A 23024-nucleotide genomic window follows, 5' to 3' on the forward strand; every position below is an offset into this window, starting at 1 on the left:
CCTAATAGAGGAACAAGGACGGCTTATTCTCTAAACCTCTTCAAAGCCTGCTCTACATTTTCATGCATCTTCACTATTTATCCTGACAAAAATTTCACAAGAACATTAAGAACGTATGCGTAAAGAGCCATTCTTTACTTGATTTTCATCCGGAGGTCAAAGGAAACTCCTCTCATTTAAAATCATGACTGACTTTATTCACGGCCATTTTTTTGGATATTAATTTGGTGGGAACTTCGACAACAATTTTTTCACTTCTCACCAGTGATTATATTTTTGTTTGGATTAAACTATAACTATTCCCGTATTGTTTTTTAATTTCAAATTGTCCAAAATTATCTGCATTGCAGTCTGATTCAAATGATAAAAATTACATTTACATTCTCACATTCAATTAATAAGGACATACTTATTAAAACCCGTACAGTAAACTTATTCGTCACGTGTATTCCTTTTCTGTCCGACTTCTTTGAAATATTTCTTAGCTTAACCAAACTAAGAATTATTCTAGTATTTTACATTCTTGTCACTGGCTTAATCTCCGTGACACATTACATTATAAGATGGTTGCCAACTCAACAAAATCGTCTTGCGTGACGAAATTCTTCTTTCAATTGCATTACTAAATCCAAGCGTGACACCACTAGTCGCGGGGCTGTTCTCCCTCTGATTCACCGACAGTTTCGCTGTCCTCATCTTCTTCCTCCTCGCTACAAGAATCGTCGTTTGTTGATTCTCTGGTTCCTTCTCCACTGCTAGCCTTGTAGAGATTCAGTAGATCCATAAACCGCTTTTTCACCTGCAATTATTAGTACAATAGAATGGTCAGCATACAATGGTAACTTAAAACTTTGCTGCATTCGATGAGTGTAGTCCCCTATGCGGACCTTCTTAGGATTGTCACGCAATTTTCCTCCCTTCGAAAGCGTGATAGAGAAGAATGATTACGTGACAAGACTAAGAGCGGCTGTGTATGACTGGGATGCCATGCTTACAGATGCTGTGTCAATACTCGTTGATTGTTGTAGATTGTCTTTTAATTGCCATTGTTAATTGGCCTTGTTACTGGGTCAGCCCTTTTGGATGGTGAGGCATTACTTCCTGCGATTTCAGTTACTGTGCTGTAACTCGAAAATCAAATTAACCTTGAAAATATTTCGTCTTTTTTCTGGTAAACTAAATACGTTGTTTTTATTTGGTCCTCAGTGATTGAATGGTGAAGGAGAATTGCACACCTACCTCATCTGCAGATTTCTTTTCTAATTCCTTTGCAATATGTTCGAAAGTTTCAGATTTAGCACCCATCTTTTGGCACGTCTGTAATATCAATCTGTCGTTCTCCCTAGAGAAAGAAAACGAAAATAAGATCAATCTTTCCTAGTATTTCACTCTCTAAATGTAAAGTGAACGATAAACAGCGTAAGCACCCTGATAGCAATAACCGCCAGCGTAGGAAAAGAAATTGCTAGTGGGTCGTGAGTTGAAGACTGGATTAAACTAGTTCAAAGGAGAGATATGCATCCTGTTCCTTAATCACATTTGAGATTTCATAGGACTCTCAACCATTCCTTGCAACCGATTGGACGAGGAAAATGATTAAAGTTCTCTTTAGTCTAAAACCCCTGGGTCTCAATCCGTTCGATGCCAAAGGAAAATGGAAAAGGGCTAAGAAACAAGTTTTCAAGAAACTCTACCCTCAAATTTAATGAATGCATTACGATACAACTGACAAAGAACAGAAATAACTCACCTTGTCCACAGCAGGACCACTTGTCCGTCTTGACTGCGTTGAAGATTCTTAGCTGGCACCACAGCACTACCAGACACAACATTTGCAGCGTCACTATCGCATCCACTTGCCTCGGCGTCTACGTCACTCTTGATGACGTCGCCATCGATTTCGTCACCATAAATAAAGTCGTCATCGTCATCTTCTTCGTATCCATCATGCTCTATGTCGGAATTCCCATCATCCTCTTGTTCCTCACTATCTGAGGTTCTCCGCTCACCTTGTACTTCATGTTCGAGGTTTATAGAGTCCGGATGATTAGAGCTTCCCTCCTCTCCGCGATAGCTGTCGTTGCTAGTCTCCGATTGCAGCGATGTGGTGACAGAAAGGGGCGCTTCAAGTGCGTTCACTTCCGCTCTCTGTTCATACACTCCACTCCCATCCTCAGCCGAGTCTATATTTGCTGACACTTCAAAGGAAGTCTTTATGTTTTTCGCAACATCATCCCCTAGTATTTTCCCTGTAAGATTGTCATGTTTTCCTTCCGCCTTTGACAGTTCCTTTCCTCCTGTGTTGCTCGTTTTTGCTTGACTGACTTTATTTTTGTTCCCCATCTGTTTGTTTACAGTTCCTTGCTGTTTTGTTCCTTTCGTCGTCGCACAAGGTTTTCTAGCCTTTCTTGTGTTCGAGTTTTTTGGCTGGGTGTCTCCCTTGGCTGGTCTGCCTTTGATTTTCTTAGGTTCCACAAAGCATGGTATAACTACTTCCTCAAAGTCATCCACCTTAGGAAACAAAGCAAGACTGTATTATTAATTTTACTCTTGAAGAGGCATTAGTCGTCCTTCTGGATAAGACATGTCCCTTCAGTGGATGGTTGGAGAGGCTCTCTCTTTCCTGAGATCTGAATTCAAATACTCCCTTCTAAGTACTATATATTCCATTAAAAAAATGGTTTAGAGAATTTGATTCTAAATGGAGATGAAACCCCCTAAATCATAAGTTTGTTGATCCTCGTCAACTGTTATTGGGTACTTTATAAATAACAAAATTAGAATTACAATTCACGAAAAACCCTCAAATTCAACAATTTTTTTTGCTTGAAATCATAAAAACTCTTGATAATACCTCTGGTTCACTTCCACTTCCGAATTCAATTTCCTCAAAATCGTCGTCGGAACTATGGGAAGAAAAGAAAAATGTGTCAAGATTTTTTTAAGGTTAAAATAGAAAATACAGGGTAATACCATCGCTTACCACACGGGCGGTTTATAGTCGTCGAAAAAGGAGTAGAATTCTTCAATAAGATGGACCTGTCCTTTTAACATCGGAATAATGATTTGTTGTAACTGAAACGATTAAAAAGATATCGCATGACACCTCCTCTAATATTTACCATATCTGGGTGACATATTACACGAGACTGCATAAGGGCTAGTTCATAATACATCGTGGACAAAGTAGCCTAATTTTGGTTAATAAATAACTCTCCAAAGCAAAGTAGTTTAGTTTTCTGTACCTCCAAAGGATTTTTCGCCGACCTCTTATTCCAGGAATCAAAAGCGTTGATAATCTTCCTGAACTGGGAAGGACTCCGCTGGAAGTGCACCTTATAATAAATATTTATTCACAATCAATAAAAAGTGAAAAGGAGATAAAAGAGGTTATCCATTTCTAGTTTATCTCCTGATAACAAAATAGATTATGACATTAATTAAGATACAACTATATATATAATACATCAAAAATAAGAACTTGGCGTTCACTAGCAAAATTTACGAGGTGACTTCTCAGTCTGTTCTTAAAAATATTCAAATTTTCCGCCTCAGCGATTTCCTTTGGCAGATTATTCCAACTATCAATTATACGTATAAAAAAAAATGAATATTTGAAACTATTTAAGGTTGCTGATGCAAACTTAAGTTTGAAACGGTGATTGGCTCTTAAAGGCCGAAAATCATGTGCAAACGTGAAAAATGCCGAGGGATTAAGTCTATTTATTGTCTTATAGCACTCGGTAACTGACGAGAATAATCTTCTTTGCTCAAGTGTTGGCCATTTAAGAAGTTTTAGGCGCTCTTCGTAGGTCATATCTTGCCCAATTTTTCCAAGCGCACATTTGGATGCTTTACGTTGTATCTTCTCCAGGGTGTTTGAGTCTTTTTTAAGGTGCGGACACCAAACTGGAGAGCAATAATCGAGTATCGGACGTTCTAGGCTTTTATAAACCTTAACATAAAAATAAATTTTTACTCCTATTAAAATATCTAAATATCTAAAAGAATTTCTCCGATCAACGTATCAGTTCCTTTTCAAACAAAACATGTAGTAACAAGCGAGGAAAATATCAACTTGGAGATACCTCTAACTTTCTTAGGAATGTCCTGGCCCTCACAAACTCCAAGTTTGCCATAAACTGAAAACAAAATCAGACAAATATATGAATAAGAACTGGTCATAAGTCGAAAACAACACACCAAAAACGTTGTCGAATCAGTTAGAATATGCGGCTCTTTATATCAATAAGTTGCGCACTCAAACCAAGTGGCCCATACAACTGAGGTTTACCCTGACAGTTTGCCAGGTTACCTTGACAGTTTGCCAGGTTACCTTGACGGTTTGCCAGGTTACCTTGACAGTATACCAGCTTACTTTAACAGTCTGCCAGGTTACCTGAACAGTCTGTCAGGTTACCTCGACAGTCTGTCAGGTTACCTTGACAGTCTACTAGGTTGGTTATATTGACAATTTCCTGGGTTACCTTGACAGTCTGCCGTTTACCTTGACAGTTTGCCAGGTTACCTTGACAATATGCCAAGTTACGTTGACAGCCCGCCAGGTTACCTTGACAGTCTGCTAGGTTACCTTGACAATTTGCAAGGTAACCTTGACAGTTTGCCAGGTTACCTTAACAGTCTGCCAAAATGACCCTGCCACAACTCATACCCAGACCTCTCGACAGAAACCCGCGCGTAAAGTGTAGGGCCACGGCAAGGTGTTTCCCACTTAGCAACCTTAAATAACAACCATGAAGACGAGACTGTTAATAAACGAAGTCGTGGCTGCGTCGTTAGTTTTCCGTAAAAATCAAATGTCTAACTCACCACGCCTGCTTCCACCGCTTGGTGAGGTTCCAAAAATCCTACAAAATCCCCCACAAGACTCGGATACTGAGCCAGGACTACACCAATCCTCCTATACAGCTGGACGAAAATACTGATATGAGAAAAATCAAGAAAAACTGAAGGAAAGAGAATTGTCGCTTTGATTCAAGCAATTTTTTTCTTTCACTGACCAATTCAAGTAATTTTCGCATGCACCACAATATAAATAACAGCTCAACGCTTTTACACTACTGTAGATTGATACTGATCATGGAGCCTGCGCAACCAACGGTTTTATGTGCGCTTTATGGTTCTTTGTTATGATCCTGAAGCACCAGCTCCGATGGGCTGGTCATGTTTCCCGAATGGAAGACCACCGCCTACCTAAGATTGTCATGTACGGTGAACTCTCAACCGGACATCGTGAGAGAGGGGCTCCAAAGAAGAGGTTCAAGGACAGCCTAAAGAAGTCACTCAGCACCTGCAACGTCGACCAAAGAGTGGTATGACCTGGCTACAGACCGTGGTACCTGACGCCACACAATCAACCAAGCCACTGCTCAATTTGAGAAGGATAGACGTGAGGTACTTAAAGACATGTGTCAGAGGAGGAAAGCCCGCGCCGCCTCCACCTTCACTCCTGACACCACCTTTCTCTACAGATACTGCCCGCGGATCTGCCTTTCGCGCATCGGTCTGGTCAGCCACGAACGTGCCTGCAGCCGATGTCAACTTGGACAACCTTTTTAATCTTCGTTCGCGAAGTCAAGCCAACAACAACAACAACAACGGTTCTTTGTTAGCTAAGCGGTGCACAGAGAAGCATACCTCGACTGGTGAGCATTGCTCAGCAGAAGACGTCGCAAGTGTCCTAAGGAATTCCTCATAAGTTTTCGAATCATCCGCGAGCTGTTTCTAAAATAAACAAGAAAGAGAGTTTTATCGCCTATTCTGCGGGAGGAAAATTAAAAGGACAGCGATATTTTTTTCATCCACTTAAAGAATACGTCGTGTCAAACAGAGGATCGTCTACATCCTCTCACTCTCACCTTGACTTTGGCTAAAAAACTTTCTGCAAATGCATGCGCTCGATTTATGACCTGAAATTAAAACAAAAATAAATCTCACATAAGTTCGGACACAGATGAGTACATTCTGCTCATTCCACTCTTTCGCTATTGAGGGCAAAAGAGAATTAAAGACCTCTAAAAGGCATCAGTGTTCCAGCCTACGATCTGTTGCTCTCCTGAAAACAAACACTAAGGAAGGATTTCAAATGAGACCTCTTTGGTGCGAACAATGCTTTGGTAAACCTTTCCGTGCAGGTCATGGATGGTAAGATTTAGCGGCCAAATGCAAAAAGTCTTCCCGACCGCCCGCCTTTAAAGTATACAAAGTAAACACAACATTGTCAGCGTTATTTTTACCTTTGGATCAGGTTCCAGAATATAATTTCCTGCCAAGCTCGCCTGTGAATTTGATGTTGGTTTACGCGACGTTCCAACTGAATTTCCTCCGCTATCAGAGATTTGTGACTTTGACGTCACGCGACTACCTGCCATGCCACCTCCGTTTTTGTCACGTGATGTCTTGTTCTTGGATGCTGTAGCAGGCTTGTTGGTTGAAGTCTCCGTAATTGCCTTCTCCGTTGAGTCTTTCAGGTCATTCTCTTTGTTACTTTCTTTAGTCTCTGTGACATTTGTAGTGGTACCAACAGACTTAGGATCACTCTCTGCATAAGGAACACTTGTTTCTTGTCCTTGTGCATGTTCAATAGTTTCCTCGTTCATTGGTGAAGTGGTTTTCATGATATCATCAATGACTTCTGCTTCTTCTGTTACGGCTGGGGACGGCGCGTGATTTTCACTTGTTTTACAAACACTCTCATGGCAGATACTGTAATAAAATCGACAAAACACATAAATGTTGTAACTAAGAGATGGCAGAAAAAGACCAACATAAATCAGGAGTCCATTGTAGTAAGAGTAGTGAGTGGAAACGTGCCCAAAACACACACACACACACAAATTACCTGGCTTGTGCCAGTGGCGTTGAATTTACTAGTGGTCTCACCGGTTTGCGAGTGGAAAAAAATCTTACTAGCAAAACTTTGCAAGTGCACTAAAAAGTTAACTTCGAGCCCTGCTCTACTACCATGAGAAAGGTGAGGGCAAATACATTCCCGACACCTTAACAAAACCATCAGTTGGGAATAATGACAAATCTGCGACTTATCATTACTGTTCTCGATAGCAGAACAGTCGAATAAGCAGGAATAACTCATCGAATAAAATGATTTATTTCGAACTCAAAACATAACAAAACCTAGATGGCCGCTAAAAAAGTACCGAAGCCCGGGGTCCTCAGCGGCAAAACCACAAAAGGGCCAGAAAAAAAGTGACATTTTAACGAATCCTTCTTTGACAATTACTACAACGTTTTACTCAGAAATGTTCTTGGGATACAGAAAGGAATGATGAACCTTAACAACTACATAATACCTACCTAACGTCTGGAGATGTACGAGCACTTGTCACGTTGGTTTCAGGCAAAACAATTCCACCCTTAGACACATCTTCAAGTGGTTTCATTGGTGTCACTACATTCCATGGGCTGATACTCTTAGGTATGGCCACCCAAGTCACCTTCCTCTGTTCTCCAGCAGACGAGACAGTCGGTAACGCCAGAGCACACGTTCCCCCGGTGAGTTTGGGTGCGATTGGTCGACCATAGGCTGCACCTTCCAGACTCTGTTGAATGGCCAGGGCTTCCATCCTCTCTTGATTTTCCCGTCGCTCCTTCTGCTTCTTTTTATAATTAATCAGCCATTCAGGCTCCACTGACTCCCTCCCACGCGGTCGACGGCTGCTTGGTTCTGCAAAAATAATGTCAAATAATAAACATCGCAGCTAGCGTTGCCGGCAGAATGTGGGAAACGCAAAGAAAGTGACCCAATGGCTAGCACGCCAGACTCTGGATTGAAAGGTCTGGGTTTCAACCTCGCCCAGGTCTCTGTGTTCTGTTGCATAATCTTCTCAAACAGTGCCTTTCTCAACTCAGAAGAATAGAGGGGTAACAGCAATTGCTGAGTGGCTAGCTACCTGCAATGCAATGACATCCCCTCCAGGAGGAATAGCAATAGGAAAACCCAAAACCAAAGTAATCACATGGGCTAATCAAAAGAGAGGTATACCTCATGAAGAGCCAATAAGAGCTCGAAGTAAAAACAAGCAAACCAAAGCGCGGAAAAACGGGAGTGACCCAGTCGTACTAAGTTTTAGTATTGCATTTGATTGGTTCAGAGAGAGAGACGCAAAATTTCTTGACCAATCAAAGAGCGTAGCGAATTAAAACCAACCAAATCCAGGATTAATTTCGACATCCAATAGAAAATTTCTCGAGAGGAACCGGGATAAGCAGGAATCCAGCAGTATTGATCAACAAAGCAAATAGGATTTACCTCGCTCACAGAAATTATTAAGCCAACTACAGCACACTCAACTCGATTACAAAGGCATGTCGAGAAGCAAGAAGTTAGAAATTCTCCATTTGTTTACTACGAGTTTCAACGAGTTTTTTTTTTTCTTTTCTGGCGACCATTTTCTTATTTTAGGTCGCCAAATGGCGACTTTGAAAAAAGTTGAGCTTTACGCGTGAATATATGCACAGTAGAGATGTGCAATGCACTACTACGGAAAGACCAAAAATTTTACCTGGAGACACTCTGATTTTAGTGGGAAATTCCCACAGCACTTTGTTCCTACGGTAGTACTTGACAATGTTCTCTGGCGCGCGGGCCGACAGCAGATTTTTGCAGCGAATCTGCAGTTGTTTTGGACTCTTGATGGGCAACAGGTGTTCTTGGATAAGCTCCCACTTTTTACCGTGTTGCTTCATACCCAAAGCCAAAAGGTTGTCTTCGGCGTCTGAGAATTTCACCCTGAGTCCATTGAGCTGCTTGGGCGTGTCACCCGTTCTTGGTAACAGGTTATGATGGGGAAGAAGCTCAACAAAATGGAACACACTATTATAAGTGGCCATCATCTGGATGTTGGTTTCTGATGGCGGTGGGAGAAGATCGTCCGTGAGAGGTTTCGAGCGCCTGACCGTCTTAGCAATGCCCTCGCCATCTTTTTTGGGTACGTTACATTTTCGAGGACTTGGATTTCTTCGCTTCGGAACATAGGCGCTGTTAACAATTCTAGAACAAATAACATGTAAAAAAAATCTACACTTTAGCTTTATTTGACTATTATTGTTTTAATCCCTACGGAAGGTAGTAAAGAACGTTGGTTTTACTTTACACCAACAACTCAGGTTACAAAAATGTTACACTTTCCCTTTCTGACAGCCGAATGTTTCTCACCGCAGTACCCTCCTTGCTTACTTAACAACGACTTGTATATAATAACCGCGGTGGCCTTGCGGTTAGTGCACTTGAAACTGGCTCGAAAGGAGTGGGTTCGAGTTGTGAGCCGGTTACTTTGTTATGTCCAGGGTAAAAACACTCTTTACTCTCACAGGGTGTCTCCCGGCCCACGGGCCCGTTTCTCGGTAGGCCCATTGAATTCACGGGCCCGAAGTAATATTTTAAGATCTTATTCAAAGAAATAATAAAGCGAGCTTTGGTTAAACATCAGCCCAACCTGTTTCCTCTCCTCGTAAATGCAAAATGTACATTTCTACATCTTGGATAAAACACGGCTGAGAAAAATCTTCTTTACAAGCTCTTGCCGGGTGTTTAGAGAAACACTCCCCAGGTACCAGTGTCACAGCAGATTTAGTTTAGATCCTCCGTCAGGTGGATCCAAATGTATGTATGTATGTGTGTGCGTGTGTGTGTATGTATGTGTGTGCGTGTGCGTGTGTGTGTGTGTGCGTGTGCGTGTGCGTGTGCGTGTGCGTGTGCGTGTGCGTGTGCGTGTGTGTGTGTGTGTGTGTGTGTGGGGGGGGGGAAGAGTCCAAATCCACTAAGATCTGGGGAAGTCTGAAGTAGTGCTGGAGGATAACCCTGTGATGGACTGGCATAATGTCCAGCAATACTCCACATTATTATATGGCTGTGTCTCACAATGACTGGGAACTACTGAATTCACGAATTTGATTGGCTGAAATCAATACTGAAAGCGGTCTAGATTTATCCATCTAGACCGGCATCTAGACCAGTCTAGAAAAAAAAGGTACAAAAGAATATAAAAAATTGGCATATAAGACACAGCCATATAATAAACATCTTATTAACCGAGCTAGGTCGGTCTGTATGGGAGAACCTTGACCTTGGTTGCTGTAAAAACCTCACTGCATTCGGTCTGTACTGGCCACCTTGGTCAAGATTCTCCCAGACAGACCTCCCGCTCGGTTAATAAGAACTAAGTAATCACTTCATACTCTTGAAACCAGGAAAAGCTCTGACAGTGGAGGCCTTCAGGATCGTAACCTGACCTGACCTGACCTTTTACTTCAATAATCAACAAATATTTGATTAAAGACGTGCCATACAATAAACCTCCACTAACAAGACTACAAGCATATTCACACAGTGATGACTGCCTTTAAAACATAACAAGGTATATTCAACCACTTTAGGGAGGTTAAGGGCTAAACTAAATGCCTTACTCAACAGCTTCTTCCAGTCCTGAGAAGGTAAATGCTGAAGTATGTACAATGCCATCTCCTAATCCTCTGATGAGCTGTGCATTGGATGCTCTGTCTTGGAAACCTTTCAGTTCGTTGACATATTCGCGAGTTAGCTCAGCCTCTTTATGCAGGCTCTCGTCTTCACGGGCCATCAGGTTTATCTGTGTCAGGAGTTGCAAATGCTGGAAAAAAGAAATTGAAAGTCAATTTTTACAGCAAGCTTTTGCATAATTTCTTAATCCAGAGCCATGACCCAAAGGGACAGAGAATCATAATTATGACAATTCACATTAATTATCATCAACAGACTGTTAAAATTCTCGTTATTTCTGTACTTCTCTGCAAACCCTTTTGGGCTCTCCTAACCTGAAATATGAATCTCTGTGGGGGGGGGGGGGGGGGGAGGGAGGGTAAGTAAAATACCTCGGGGAAATCTGGATATGGTGCAGAGGCTTTTTGTAGATTGCAGTGTATCCAACCCATTCAGCCACACCTCAAATATTGGCCCCCAAAAAACTGTTTCAAGACTGCTAAAAGTATACCCTAGAGCACTAGAAATAAACCTTTGAGCCAATGGAAGGATGGTCTTCTTCAATAGTGGCTTCTCTTCTGATTTTGCCACCAAACAACCCATGTGAAGCCATAACTTTCACCAGACAATTGAATGACTTTGCCTCTCCAGGATAGTTCAACAAGATGTAACTGTAGCATGATAATGTAGCCTACCTGTTGCAGTTGCTCAGTTAGTCTCTCCAACTGTTGAGTGTTGAATAATTTCACATTTTCCTCAGTAGAGGTCCTGTAGATATTAAATGATTTCAAATATGAAGCAAGAATTTAACCTCAGTGCAGTTACAGGGAGAGAGATCACTTGGAGAAGTAAGACAAGGTAAAAAGGATGAAGAAAAACTACTCATGGAAAAAGTTTCATATACACCAAAACACAAATGATGTTACACATTATCAGACTATTGTTTAAAGGCAGTTATAGACAGGTCATGTGAGGAACTCTCCACCAATGGAAAGGAAGATAAGAATGCACTGAATGGTATTTGTAGAAAATAATATCAGATTTGAAACACACCTGATGTTAAGCAGTTCTAGATAACTGATATCTTCACCCTCCTCATCTAAACAGTGTGCATCTTCAAAGTTGTCATACTTTAAATACATTCAAAGAAGAACAAATAAAAAAAAAAACCTACATCTTCTCTGAAAGCATAGTCAAATGAATCAGGGAGATGTATCTTTACTTCTTAAGAGTAAATGAATTAGCACTTGCAAAGTGCATAAAGGAATGGGGTAGAAATCATCATAAGCTGAATTATACACCCACTTTGATTGGTTCTTAATTTTGATCCATTGGAGGACAGATCTATATAGGACATCACCATTAACAACATTTCACCTCTTATCATATAAAACAAAAAGGATTCCATGTTGGTCTGGGTCAGTTGTGTATCATATCACAGGTGATGTCAAAATGTGGTAAGATCTGTTGGAAAGTAGTTTAGGTCCAATCAAGGTTCCAATATGAACATTTAATCTTACAACTTAGGATTGTGCTTGCAAACACAACATGAGTGAGGATTTCTTTAAAAAAAAAAAAAAAACAAAAGTAGGAGGTCACACTGCCCATAAGGCTATGCACCAGTACATCAATACGTCACACCCAGTCACGCTCACAAATTCTGACAAAAACATCAGTGACACTTGGCTGCACCTCATGGCCACTCTTTTGTTGTTACCACATTTTGACATCATCTGTGATCTAGTACTGAAGAGATGTATGGCCATATGAAGTCTTTGTTTTGAAAAGAGGACTGTTTCCATTTTGTAACATTAAATGAAAGCACAACAAAACTCCAGTCACGAACAATGAGCTGCACCACTTTACACTAGTACCAACTCCAGTCAGTATAGTTAAAAACACTGTACAGGCCAAGCCAGTTAAGTATCACACGAGCTGCACCACTTTACACTAGTACCAACTCCAGTCAGTATAGTTAAAAACACTGTACAGGCCAAGCCAGTTAAGTATCACACGGCTCTTTATAAGTCATAAATAATTTTTCTGGTTAAAGGACTCCAATATTACATGACTTGTTTACTCACATCTTTCAGCAGTTCTTCAAATAACTCATTTACTTCCTTCTCTGAAAATCACCAAAATACATGCACTACCATTTAAAAATTGACATTGGAAGACATTGGAAACTTCTATTCCCATGTTTTTTAACAATTCTGAATAAAAAATTACCTCACTACATGAACACAGGACTTGAAAAAGGATAAAAAAACATCTGTCAAGTAATTGTCTTGGGCAAGTAAAATTCCTTGCTGGGCAGACAAATTTTCTTACCATCTTCCTCACTAGATATACCCCTAAAAGCTGGATTTCAAATAACCTAAGCAAGTCATGAGTGAGAAAAGAAGTTTTCAAAAACAGTTTATGTTACATGTTACTTGCCCTTCATGCTAGCCTGAAAAATGCTAAAAAACATCATGCATGTCCTACCTAAAGGCTTTGAGAACTCACATGCATATCTGGTTGATTTATGAGAAATTGGAGCAGTGTAGCAGGTGCCAAAAAACCACCAGCTACACAAGCTGACTCAATCCTTGCACTGACCTAAGTTTAACCCAAATTAATTATAATATTATAAGTAAGATGCACTGAAAATTCTTCCAACCTCTTTGTGGTTTTCCCCTCAAGACATTTACCTTCCAAGGATACCCTAAATAGCTGGAAGCCCGTTGTCAAAGTACATTACAGAGCTCTTTTCAAATGTGTTGTTCTTCTTTTAAAGTGTCCCTGAGACGAAAACTGACCATTTTATTTTGGCCTAAATTGTTTACACAATGTTGAATTGGGTCAAGTTAAGACCTTTTTTGCTATTAAAAACTCAAAACAAACCTTCGATGACCAATTCTTACTGCTTCAAAGTCGTCCAAAAATCGTCCGCCATTGATGAAAACATGTCCCAGCCGAGCCCGCAACTGTACAGCAGAAAATGTCATCATGACGTCAAAGGCTCAACAAACTTATGCTTTGCTTTGTCACAACTCTCTTTGTTCACTGCATAGAGAATCACACATAGTGCTTTTTTGAGAACTTTTTCGCTGTCAGTTGTGAAATGTCAACTTTGTCTGACGATGAATTGTCCCAGAAATCATCTGAAGCTTCTGTGGATAGTTTTGCACCGAAAAATGATGAATTTTTGCCATGCGAATAAAGATAAACACAGAACAGCACAGACTCCCCATGTGGCTTTTGTGGTCGCATCGCTTTATCACCTTCGAACTGTATTTTTTCTTGTCGTAAGGGATTTTCCTTTTTTGTAAGAAATGATTGAGTGATTAGTAAAAATAGTTTTCGGCAATGGCTGATTGTGTATCCGAAGGAAGATATTGGGAATTTGTGAAAGCCATTTCCAAGCCATCAACATGTTTGCCCCCGATGCTATAATAGTATAATTTGCATGTTTTTTACTACTGGTGCTTTGAGAGGTTTAAAGTGAACTCTACATTGTTGAGTTGCACTTTGGCCTCTTTTGTTTTTTCTGTCTTATTCATGATGACTGTTGTTGTGTTGCTTCGGTGAGGTTTAAAGCAGAGTTTGTTTCAACTCTTTTAGAGCCGTGACCTCAAAGTATTTCTTGGCTTAGATGCAGTCTAAGTAGCATTATGACAATTTTCCAAGTAGCTCTGAGGGGCAATAGAAGACTGAACCGGTAGCATTCAGTTTGATATGAAACAGAAGTGGTTCTTTGTTTTGTCTGTGAAACGGAGGAGCTTTCGTCTTGCGAATAAATCTCACAAAAGTTGGCCTGATTTTACATTCGTTTGTCATGGGTGTTGAGACCCTTTGATAGCACACTGACTTGGCTGTCAGATGGTTGATAGTTTGATAGGTTTTTTTAGAAATTTTCATTTTCTCGGTTTTTGGGTTGCAAGCCTACATTTTAAAGTGTTTCTCTGCTCTGTGTCTTAGGCTGTTTGTTCTGCTTTCCTGATATTAAAGCCAGCTTTTTTAGAGTCAGAGCACACAATTATATTTTTCATCTCTTTTGTATAAATTGAAGTGAGCTCTTTGAGGTCAGAAATCTCAATCCTCAATTCGGCTGTTTTAGCATTCTTATTTACAATGTTCACCGAGTACTTTCCTTTGTGTAAGGTATTCTGCCAGAGAGTTGTTAAAGGTGGATATTGATCAGCTCAAATGTAAAGGTGACAAAACCCGTGGAGGTTCGTAGCCTTTGCTTTCGTCGAGATTGCAATGAGGATGGTTTTTCTTGTCTCTTCTCTTGAACGGTAGGCACTGAACCCGACAGAATTCTTCGCCTAGATCCTTCAAAGTACACAGATCTCTCAAAACAGTCCTCCAAGAGGTGTTCGGAGTAGATCACAAATATTTCTGCAGGATTGAAGTTTACTTGGCGAGTTCGCACAAATCGCATCCGTTTTTCCCGCTCTGATCCATTTGCAAGGCTCCGATGCAGAGAAATACCTGCAGCATAGTCTGCACGATTACTTAAACTTTAAATTATGCATCAATGCCTCGTCATTTTTGTTTAGTTTTTGTAAGAATAGAGTAAAGCACTCTGTTATGTTTGCTTGACATCTTGCCATGTGAGATTTTCGCGTTGAGCCTTTGACGTCACTTCTTCTGAGTCCTGCGATCGACTTTTGGAACATGAAGGTGAACTTAACGGCCCGAAAAAAGAGATTTATGGTGCTCGGTCTAGACTGAAATTTGGCAGAGTTGGTGAAGGAGACACACTGAACACAACAATGAAAAAAATGATGTTCGAAAATTTTGATCTCAGGGGCACTTTAAGTACTTGACATTGTTCCATTTTTGACGTTTTTTAAATGTGAAAGAAAACAATCTATCGTCATTACTTTAATTCATTTCATGTTACTTTCTGCCTATCCTCCATTTACCCAATCGCTTTTTTAAAGCAAATTTAGGCAGAAGGAAGGAAGGTTTGAGGGAGAAGCTTAAACATAACTTACGTGGAATTCTGACAGCCCTGTCATTTCTATATTCCTCTTTTTCTTCCTTTTGATCTTCAGCCATAAAGTTGTACTCAGAATCTTCATGATCCTCTTCACCCCAGACTTCATCTGGGATTAAAATGAAAAAAAATTAAATCATAAATACATTGTTGCAGTACATTGGACACTTTTGAGCTTGTCAGAAGGATATGCCTCATGCAGATTCCAAGTGGGACAAGCATATTTCAGTAGAGAATAGACCAAAAGTTTCTGGCCAGTGCTAAAAGCCTAAGCGTTCATTTAACGAGCAAGCTCTTAAGTAGGCCAAAGAATCCTCTTGCTATGATTGAAAGAAACTAATGATAGCAATCCATGTAAACATACAAAACTGGCATGTTTAGGCACTGTACCTGAGTTTATTAGTCCTTGAAGCCATTTCTGCCATTCTATATCTTCAAAGTCTAAATCGTCTTCCTGGATTGTATCATACATATCAGCAGTAAAGTCTGGTGGCTGGAATGTTGCTATGAATGACAACACAAGACTGTCAGTCAATTAGTCTCTCTAAACTGAACAAGACATTCCAATGAGCAAATTTAACCAGAGCATTACCTTCAATTTTTTCAAGGGGTATGTCCTCAAGTGGCAGCTGGGAACGAGTTCTTTTGGCTATCAAGTCACCTTCTTCTAAAACAACAATCTCCTTAAGACAGAGAAAGAGGAAGAAAGTAAACAATAAAACCCATTGAGCCAAGACAAGGGTAGAACCAAAAGCAACAGAGTTGCCATTGACAAGTGAGAAAGGGAAGCAACAAACTCCTCTGCAAAAGAAGGTCACAGTAGCAACCAAATCACAGCCCACTTCAGTGAACTTTTAGCATTAAGTACATTGCAATGCCCCTGCAAGCCTCCCATGTGTACCCACATCCCATTAAGAAAACAGCTGCAATGACTTGGTTTAATCTTGTTTATAATTATTTCCTGCTACTTTATTCCTGCTATTCACACATTGGGAGAAAAAAATACACAGCTGGGGGCTTAAATGGCTTTCAGTTATCTTCACCCAACCTTCAAACAAAAGGGGTAATCAGTACACAACCTTTAAATCAAGTTTCTAGACATCACAGTAAAATATCTATTTTCGCCCTGCCATTTACATGCATAGAAATTAAGGATTAACTATATACACCATATATACAAGTGGTGGCTATCCTGGATTGAGTGAGTGGCCAAACGTGAAAACGAGACATTATACCTGATAAAAATATTTAGCTGCAGCTGGGTAATTCAGAGTTGGTGTGATTTATTAGCTTTTGGTGAGTATTTTTTTTCTTAATTTAGCATAGCAAATTACTTGTCTGAGCTGTTGATTTTAAAGTACACAAAGCAGGTTTTTCTGTTTTCTGAAAGATCAAAACATTCACAAGCAAGGGATACAGAACATCTGAAGAGATGTACACGTGGGCCACAACGTTAGAGAGTTTACTCGCTTCATTTTGGTCAAGATGAAATAAGAACGGGACTTAGCAGCAAGAAAATGTATTTAGCAAGGGACATAATTCCTTCAGAGCTTGTATGGTGAAGTTCTCCTCACAAACAAACTCCGCCATTGAACAGGTCAAGTCAAATACCCGAAAAAAGGAAGCAACTAGAACAGCTAATCACAAATGAAGAAGACGAAGATGTGACAGCTTCTCATACCAACACTTCTATAGTGGACCATGAACATTGTGGTTTCAAATGAGCTCGATGCTGATGAATAGTACAAGTCAAGAGAAGACTCCACCTTTTAGAAGCTCAGAAGGAGATCGCTTTTTTTAATGAGGAGCTTTCAATTTTAGAAAATAATAATTATGCTTAGCTACAGCTGAAGCAGACTTCGTGAATTCAAACAAAGAAATTAAGAGTCAGTTGAGTGAGGGAAAGCAATGAGTTGAAATCCCATTGATTTTGCATATACAATCGGTCAGAAACGATCCAATTTCTGTTTACACTGGTTACCCAAACTTACAGACATTCCAGGCGACATTTTTTAATTTAAACCCAGGGAAAAACGGTGAAAATGTTCCATGCTCGCTCACCTTAGGAGGACCTTCATTTGTGAATAATTATGGTATATAAGGCTAGGCCATAAAATTAGTAATACAATTTTAAGACCTACATGTACACATTATGAAAAAATTAACTCAACATGTCAAGCAATATCACATACTTCATCAGCTGGGGCTGAGTTAGTTGCTGCCACTGGATAAGGAACTTTGAATGATTCCTCTGAAAGCTTTTTTCTTAATGATCGTGTCACTGAGAAGGAAAAGCAATAAACATGTTAAGAATCAGAGTTACCAAGGGTAATAAAACAACAAACACACAAAGGGACATGCTGCCAACAAATATCATTTTATACATAGAATTATTGCATAAATTAAAACATGACTGTTGAAATTTGTGCAACTTGTTGTGAAGACAAAATTTATCCTGTCAGTGTAAACTTAAAAATGTTACCTGTTTTCCCTGATTGTTTGTTATTATCCTTTGCATCATTTGTTTTTTGCGTTTCTGGTGTACTAGGTAACTGAGGTGAAGCAAGGTCGCTAAAATAAAGACAGCAAACAACTTCATGGAGCTATAGCTAAAAATGGAGCTATTTAAAATATCTCAAGTTTTTTGTCTTGAATTACAATAAATAATATTCTATTAGGCCATCCTGTTTTCCTACTTGGTTAGAGTAATATTATTATCATCAATATCATTATTGATAATAATAATAATAATAATTATTTAATAACAACAATAATAATAATAATAATTATAATATTTCTAGGTGACACCAATCATTTTCAAGCCACAAGCATGTGCAAAAGTTGGCCTGAGGATGATCAAGAAAGTAGACAATAAGCCAAACATGTGATGATTGTGTTACCTTGTAAAAGATGCACAACTTTTTGTGTCATCATCACTTCCATCCTACAGGAAAAACAAGTTTGCTTAATTAACAGATCACACTTTCTTTTGGTGTACATGTGTAAAAGCCATGTGGGATGTCATAAGAACATGAGAAAGTATGAATTAAACAGTTTTCAAGTGTTCTACCAATGCACCATGTTGGTGGTTATGTCTGTAAACTACAAGACATGAATTTTGAGTGGTGCTAATATTGTTACAAGAATACTGGACCAGGAAAGAACTTTCCTACATACATATACAGCTTAAATGCAGATTACATGCACTTTTATTGATTACCTCTTCCTCATCCGGATTGTATTCCTCATCTGATGATGAATCTGGAAGTTCCAACTCTGTGAAATGAATCTCCTGAAAAACAAATAATAAAAATAGAAAGAAAATAGGGCAATGTTTCATTGAATCAAAAGAGCAAATTCCTGCTGTACGCCCATAGATTTAATAATTATAAGCAACCAATCAGCTTTAAACCAAATTTTTGTTGAACACATCTGGGTAGTTTGGATTAAAGTTGCTCTGGAGACATTTATGTATGTGCTTCATTAGAAATTAAAGTTAAGACCTTTAATAAGGCTGCAAATCTAACAGGATTACAAGTTAAACACTGGCCAATGTTTTCACAATGCTGCACTGTTAACACTTTGCAGGGCTCGACACTAACTTTTCAACTTACTAGCCAAGTGGCTAGTGACATCTTAGATGCCTTTTAGAAGTTAGGACAATTTCAGTCTGTTTACTAGCCAAACTGGCTAGTGGAAATTGAAAACCACTAGCCAAAACTGAATTTCTTCTCGTCTGTGGCTAGTGGGCTACCATTAGTGTCGAGCCCTGCTTTGCTTGATATCAAGCCAGTGCTGGAACATGATTAATGGAAAATGTGTCTCATTAGGAGAATAACACTATAATATAACTTTTTTTTCTGACACTATTGGTAAGAGATAATTCAATGGGATATCTGTATGTTGTAATTTAAATAATTTATGGAGTTGAGGTGATTTTAAACTGTTTTTTTAGCCGAGGTTACCGTAACAGTGATAACCCATTTTACAACCTTTGATTTGGAGTAAGGCTGAAGGTGATCTTGTTGTGATAAAAAACAGTACCTAATTAGCATGATAACAAAGTAATTAACATTTGAAAAGCAGCAATGTCTGTATCATGACAAGGTAACCCTTAACCTCACTCATCCTTGAGGGCTTGGTGACCAAGCATGTAATGGACTAATGGACTGTTAATCCGAAACAAAGAAGAAGCAAAAACAGTTTTTAACCATCATGACCTAAAAGTACATTTCAAAAATACAATATCTTCATGGATAGAGAAGCTAAGATCCTTCTGGACATACACTGTACAATAACTTGATCAGACTTCTAATATCTTGAATTGCCGAAAAGTTGTCTTTGAGTGTGATGCTCAACAAGTTTGCTTGAAATTTCTGTAAAGTATCTGATGAGTCCCTTTGTAAGCACGAGATGCCATATCATACCAGCCCCAAAGAATTTTTCACAAGTACCTTTACCACCATAATAATTCTATTTGCAGCACGTGTTCTAAGACTTGTATTTCATACCTTTTTCCTGGAAATCTGCTGTGGTCTTAACTCTTTCATTGGTGACTGGGATGCCTGTAAGGGAAAAATGTAGTGGAGAGATTTCTGTGACCTTACATACAATTTACACGGAAAAGTAGAAACCAAACATGCAAAGCAATCTTTATCTAAATTTAGAAAACTCAAACTTTGCAACTGAAAATATGATTGCAAAATTTTATTTGCTTGACTCCTATGGTGTAAAAACACCTATTTAATTAAGGCCTTCAGAGGTTAATTAGCAAGAACTCTTGCCTATTTATGGTACTTGATATAACAAATTTGTGCCATACATTGTTTTTCATTCAAAACTTTGAATTAATATCTTACCAAAACAGCAATTGGATCACCTTGGTTTGTCTGTTTTCTCTTTGACCTGGTCATTTTTGGTTCCTTATAAACATCATAAAAAAGTAGTAAGTATACAGGAAGACAGTAACATATTGCTATTCAAGCATCCATTTTGAAACTGAATTGACCTATCAGACAATACCTAGTACGTTCATTTTTTGTCATAAAATACTATAGAGCTCTCCGTGGCAATAGTAATAGAGCATGAGATTTTGCAAGCAGAAGGTTTAAGCTGAAATTCCTCATAAGCTACAAGACAGACCTTTTATTTTATCCCAGTCAAAGACAAGAAGATCATAATCTAATCTCAAGTTCAGAACTTATCATCTTTCTTATCTATTACAATAATTTATTTCAAATTCTTACAAAATCCAGTTCTATATCAGTGTTTCCAGGACTGCTGCCAGGGGTAACTTCACTTTCCTCTTTCTCACATTCACCGGCCACACTTTTCACCATGGCAAGCACTCTCTTATCTGATACAACATGCTGAGGATATAAGAACATAAAAACCAACCAAATAAAAGAATTTTCTCTGAACCCTTTAAAACCCGAACAGTGACCATCATGTAAGTTCTCCTTATGGTAATACTGCTGAATTATTCATTAAAATTGTGAGAATAAAGGAAATGATCACCAACCAAAGAAGCTTTGATTGTTAAACCAATTCTCCTTGTCAGTACCAAAGGAAAATTAATGTAAAAAAAAACAGTATCGAGAATATGGATGGTGATGTTTGGATGTTATGGGTTAACCCTTTGGCTCCTAAGATCTGATTATGAATTCTCCCCTCTAGCTACTATACATTTTCTTGTAAACTGGTTATGAGAATTTGGTGTTCAATAAGTTTGAGTATTCTCATTACCTGTTTGTTGTATCATGTACATAGAGAGAAGTAACAGGTTAATCACTTCCAAGAGTTAAAGGGGTAAAACTTCTTTGCTTTGCACTTATGTAATATTAAATCATTTACATAAAATAACTGAGGTGCCACAATTGCCCAGTAATTGCTCAAAAACCTTTGGATTCAAATCAGAAGCCAGCTGAGGCAAGTAATTTACAAAAGTTTGAGTGTTCTCCAAACATCTCAAGTGAGTAATTACATCAGTACAATGATAGAAATGGCAGTCAATTGCTTAAATACCTGAAGACAGTTGCTTGTGAAAGAATAAATTTTTGAGTCTCCAATTAGAGAATTAATATAATGATTGGTAGCTAAAGTTGATCAATCTTCATTGGAACAAATTGACCTGAAAACCATTTTTTTCGATGTTTCTACGAAATACAAATGGTATAATTAAGGAATATATAGCAAGAGACTAATGAAAGCTAAAGGAGAAAGTATTAGGAATAAAGTTTATAAACACTACATATACTATACAATGGTTGAAACATTATACGACAAAAATCGTACGTGCAAAATACTCTTCACGTTGATCGTTGTTAAATTGTTCCTTGCTGCATTTTCCTCCAACTGTTCATCTATATCATCAATCTGTTGCTGTTCTTCATGAGACAGATTAGCGACACTGCTGCTGTCTGCCTGTGGTCTGCAGCTGAGATTAGTCTGTTCATCGTTTGCTTTCGATTTTCCCCTTTTCCTGGTGAGATCTTCATCTTTCTTGTTTTTTCTCTTCCGTTTCTTATTACTTTCAGGTTTAGGCATTCTTGAACCCTACTAGAGGTTCGCCCGTTATTCTAAATACTTGCGAATTTTCTCTTAGTGGTTACAAAAGGCTCTAAGGTGTTTTCCGCCATTTTCCGAACAACCCTGACCATGATGCCTTTCAGGAAGCAAGAATCGTAAGTTTCCCCAGAGGTCAGGGTAGAATGCATCCTCGGAGACCCAGGAGCTGTGGGTCGATTTCAAGTTACGACATGAAGAGCCCCTGGGGACATTGTCTTACAAGACTAGTTCCAAACAGTCGCAGTCGTTCTGCCATCTGATTGGTGCCAGAAAATCTTTGTGTTTTTCTGCCCAATCAGAGTGAAGTGTACTTTAGAGTCCTTTCGTGTGTTTTAACACGGAAATATATTAGTAGCTCAGTTGCTCGCTATGGTTGTGTGGACCGTGCGACGGAGATTTGCTTGAGGTGAAAGGTTTCAGTCTCAGCACACAATGTACGAGAAATCGATCAGATTGTCCGCGAAAACTGACCGGAAATTATACAGAATACTTTCGCAGGTATCACTAGTACTAGAGAACGTGTTTTAAAGTTTGCGAGGTTTGTATACAACACGATGGTTGCAATCATTGATGTGTCGCTTTAAACGTTAAACGAGATTTAAGCTTAAATCTTTCTAGACTTTTTGCATAATTTGCTGTGACTGAAACTTTGCCAATCCCGTGAAGTTATTTCGTCGCACGGGCCACGCAGGTATGTCGAGCAACTGGCGCTTTCGCCTTCGAAGCTTTCTGCTTTCTGTGCGCGCCAAAATCTAATCTTCGCTTTGTAGTAAAGTCGTTCGCAATACGGCAAAGGTTGCAGGGAACGTTAAGTTCGTGGACGACCTGCAGCAAGTGCTAAGAGAAAGCTTAGCTGTGTTTCCGGTTAGCTAATTAAAATCTGAACAAACACTTATTAACGAGAACATAGAGGGAAGGAGAGATGTTTTCGGGCAGTTACCGAAGGGGTTTGGAAAGAGTTTAATCTTT

At 39.2% G+C, this 23024-nt stretch overlaps 1 protein-coding gene across 2 annotated transcripts; it reads right to left on the bottom strand.

The window, feature by feature from the left end:
- Window positions 1–175: 175 nt before the first annotated feature.
- LOC111332934 (uncharacterized) lies at window positions 176–22152 on the bottom strand. 2 transcript variants are annotated; one of them, XM_088759018.1, is made up of 28 exons: window positions 21783–22152; window positions 20735–20857; window positions 20348–20410; window positions 20000–20053; window positions 18709–18780; window positions 18389–18432; window positions 17971–18059; window positions 17681–17769; window positions 16081–16168; window positions 15879–15992; window positions 15487–15597; window positions 12583–12623; window positions 11552–11628; window positions 11194–11266; window positions 10447–10649; window positions 8544–9031; window positions 7336–7705; window positions 6258–6726; window positions 5880–5930; window positions 5659–5745; window positions 4831–4929; window positions 4089–4142; window positions 3246–3335; window positions 2984–3075; window positions 2855–2906; window positions 1751–2511; window positions 1240–1342; window positions 176–799 (listed from the first exon to the last, which is right to left on the bottom strand). In XM_088759018.1, the coding sequence occupies exons 1-28, from the start codon at window positions 22032–22034 to the stop codon at window positions 644–646; spliced, it is 4365 nt and encodes a 1454-aa protein (XP_088615144.1). In that variant the 5' UTR covers window positions 22035–22152; the 3' UTR covers window positions 176–643. The 2 variants fall into 2 exon arrangements, with proteins under 2 accessions (XP_088615144.1, XP_088615143.1); XM_088759017.1 differs by having other exon boundaries at window positions 16081–16171.
- Window positions 22153–23024: the final 872 nt, after the last annotated feature.

Source organism: Stylophora pistillata, chromosome 4 (genome assembly GCF_964205215.1).
Source record: "Stylophora pistillata chromosome 4, jaStyPist1.2, whole genome shotgun sequence".
Classification (NCBI taxonomy): domain Eukaryota; kingdom Metazoa; phylum Cnidaria; class Anthozoa; order Scleractinia; family Pocilloporidae; genus Stylophora; species Stylophora pistillata.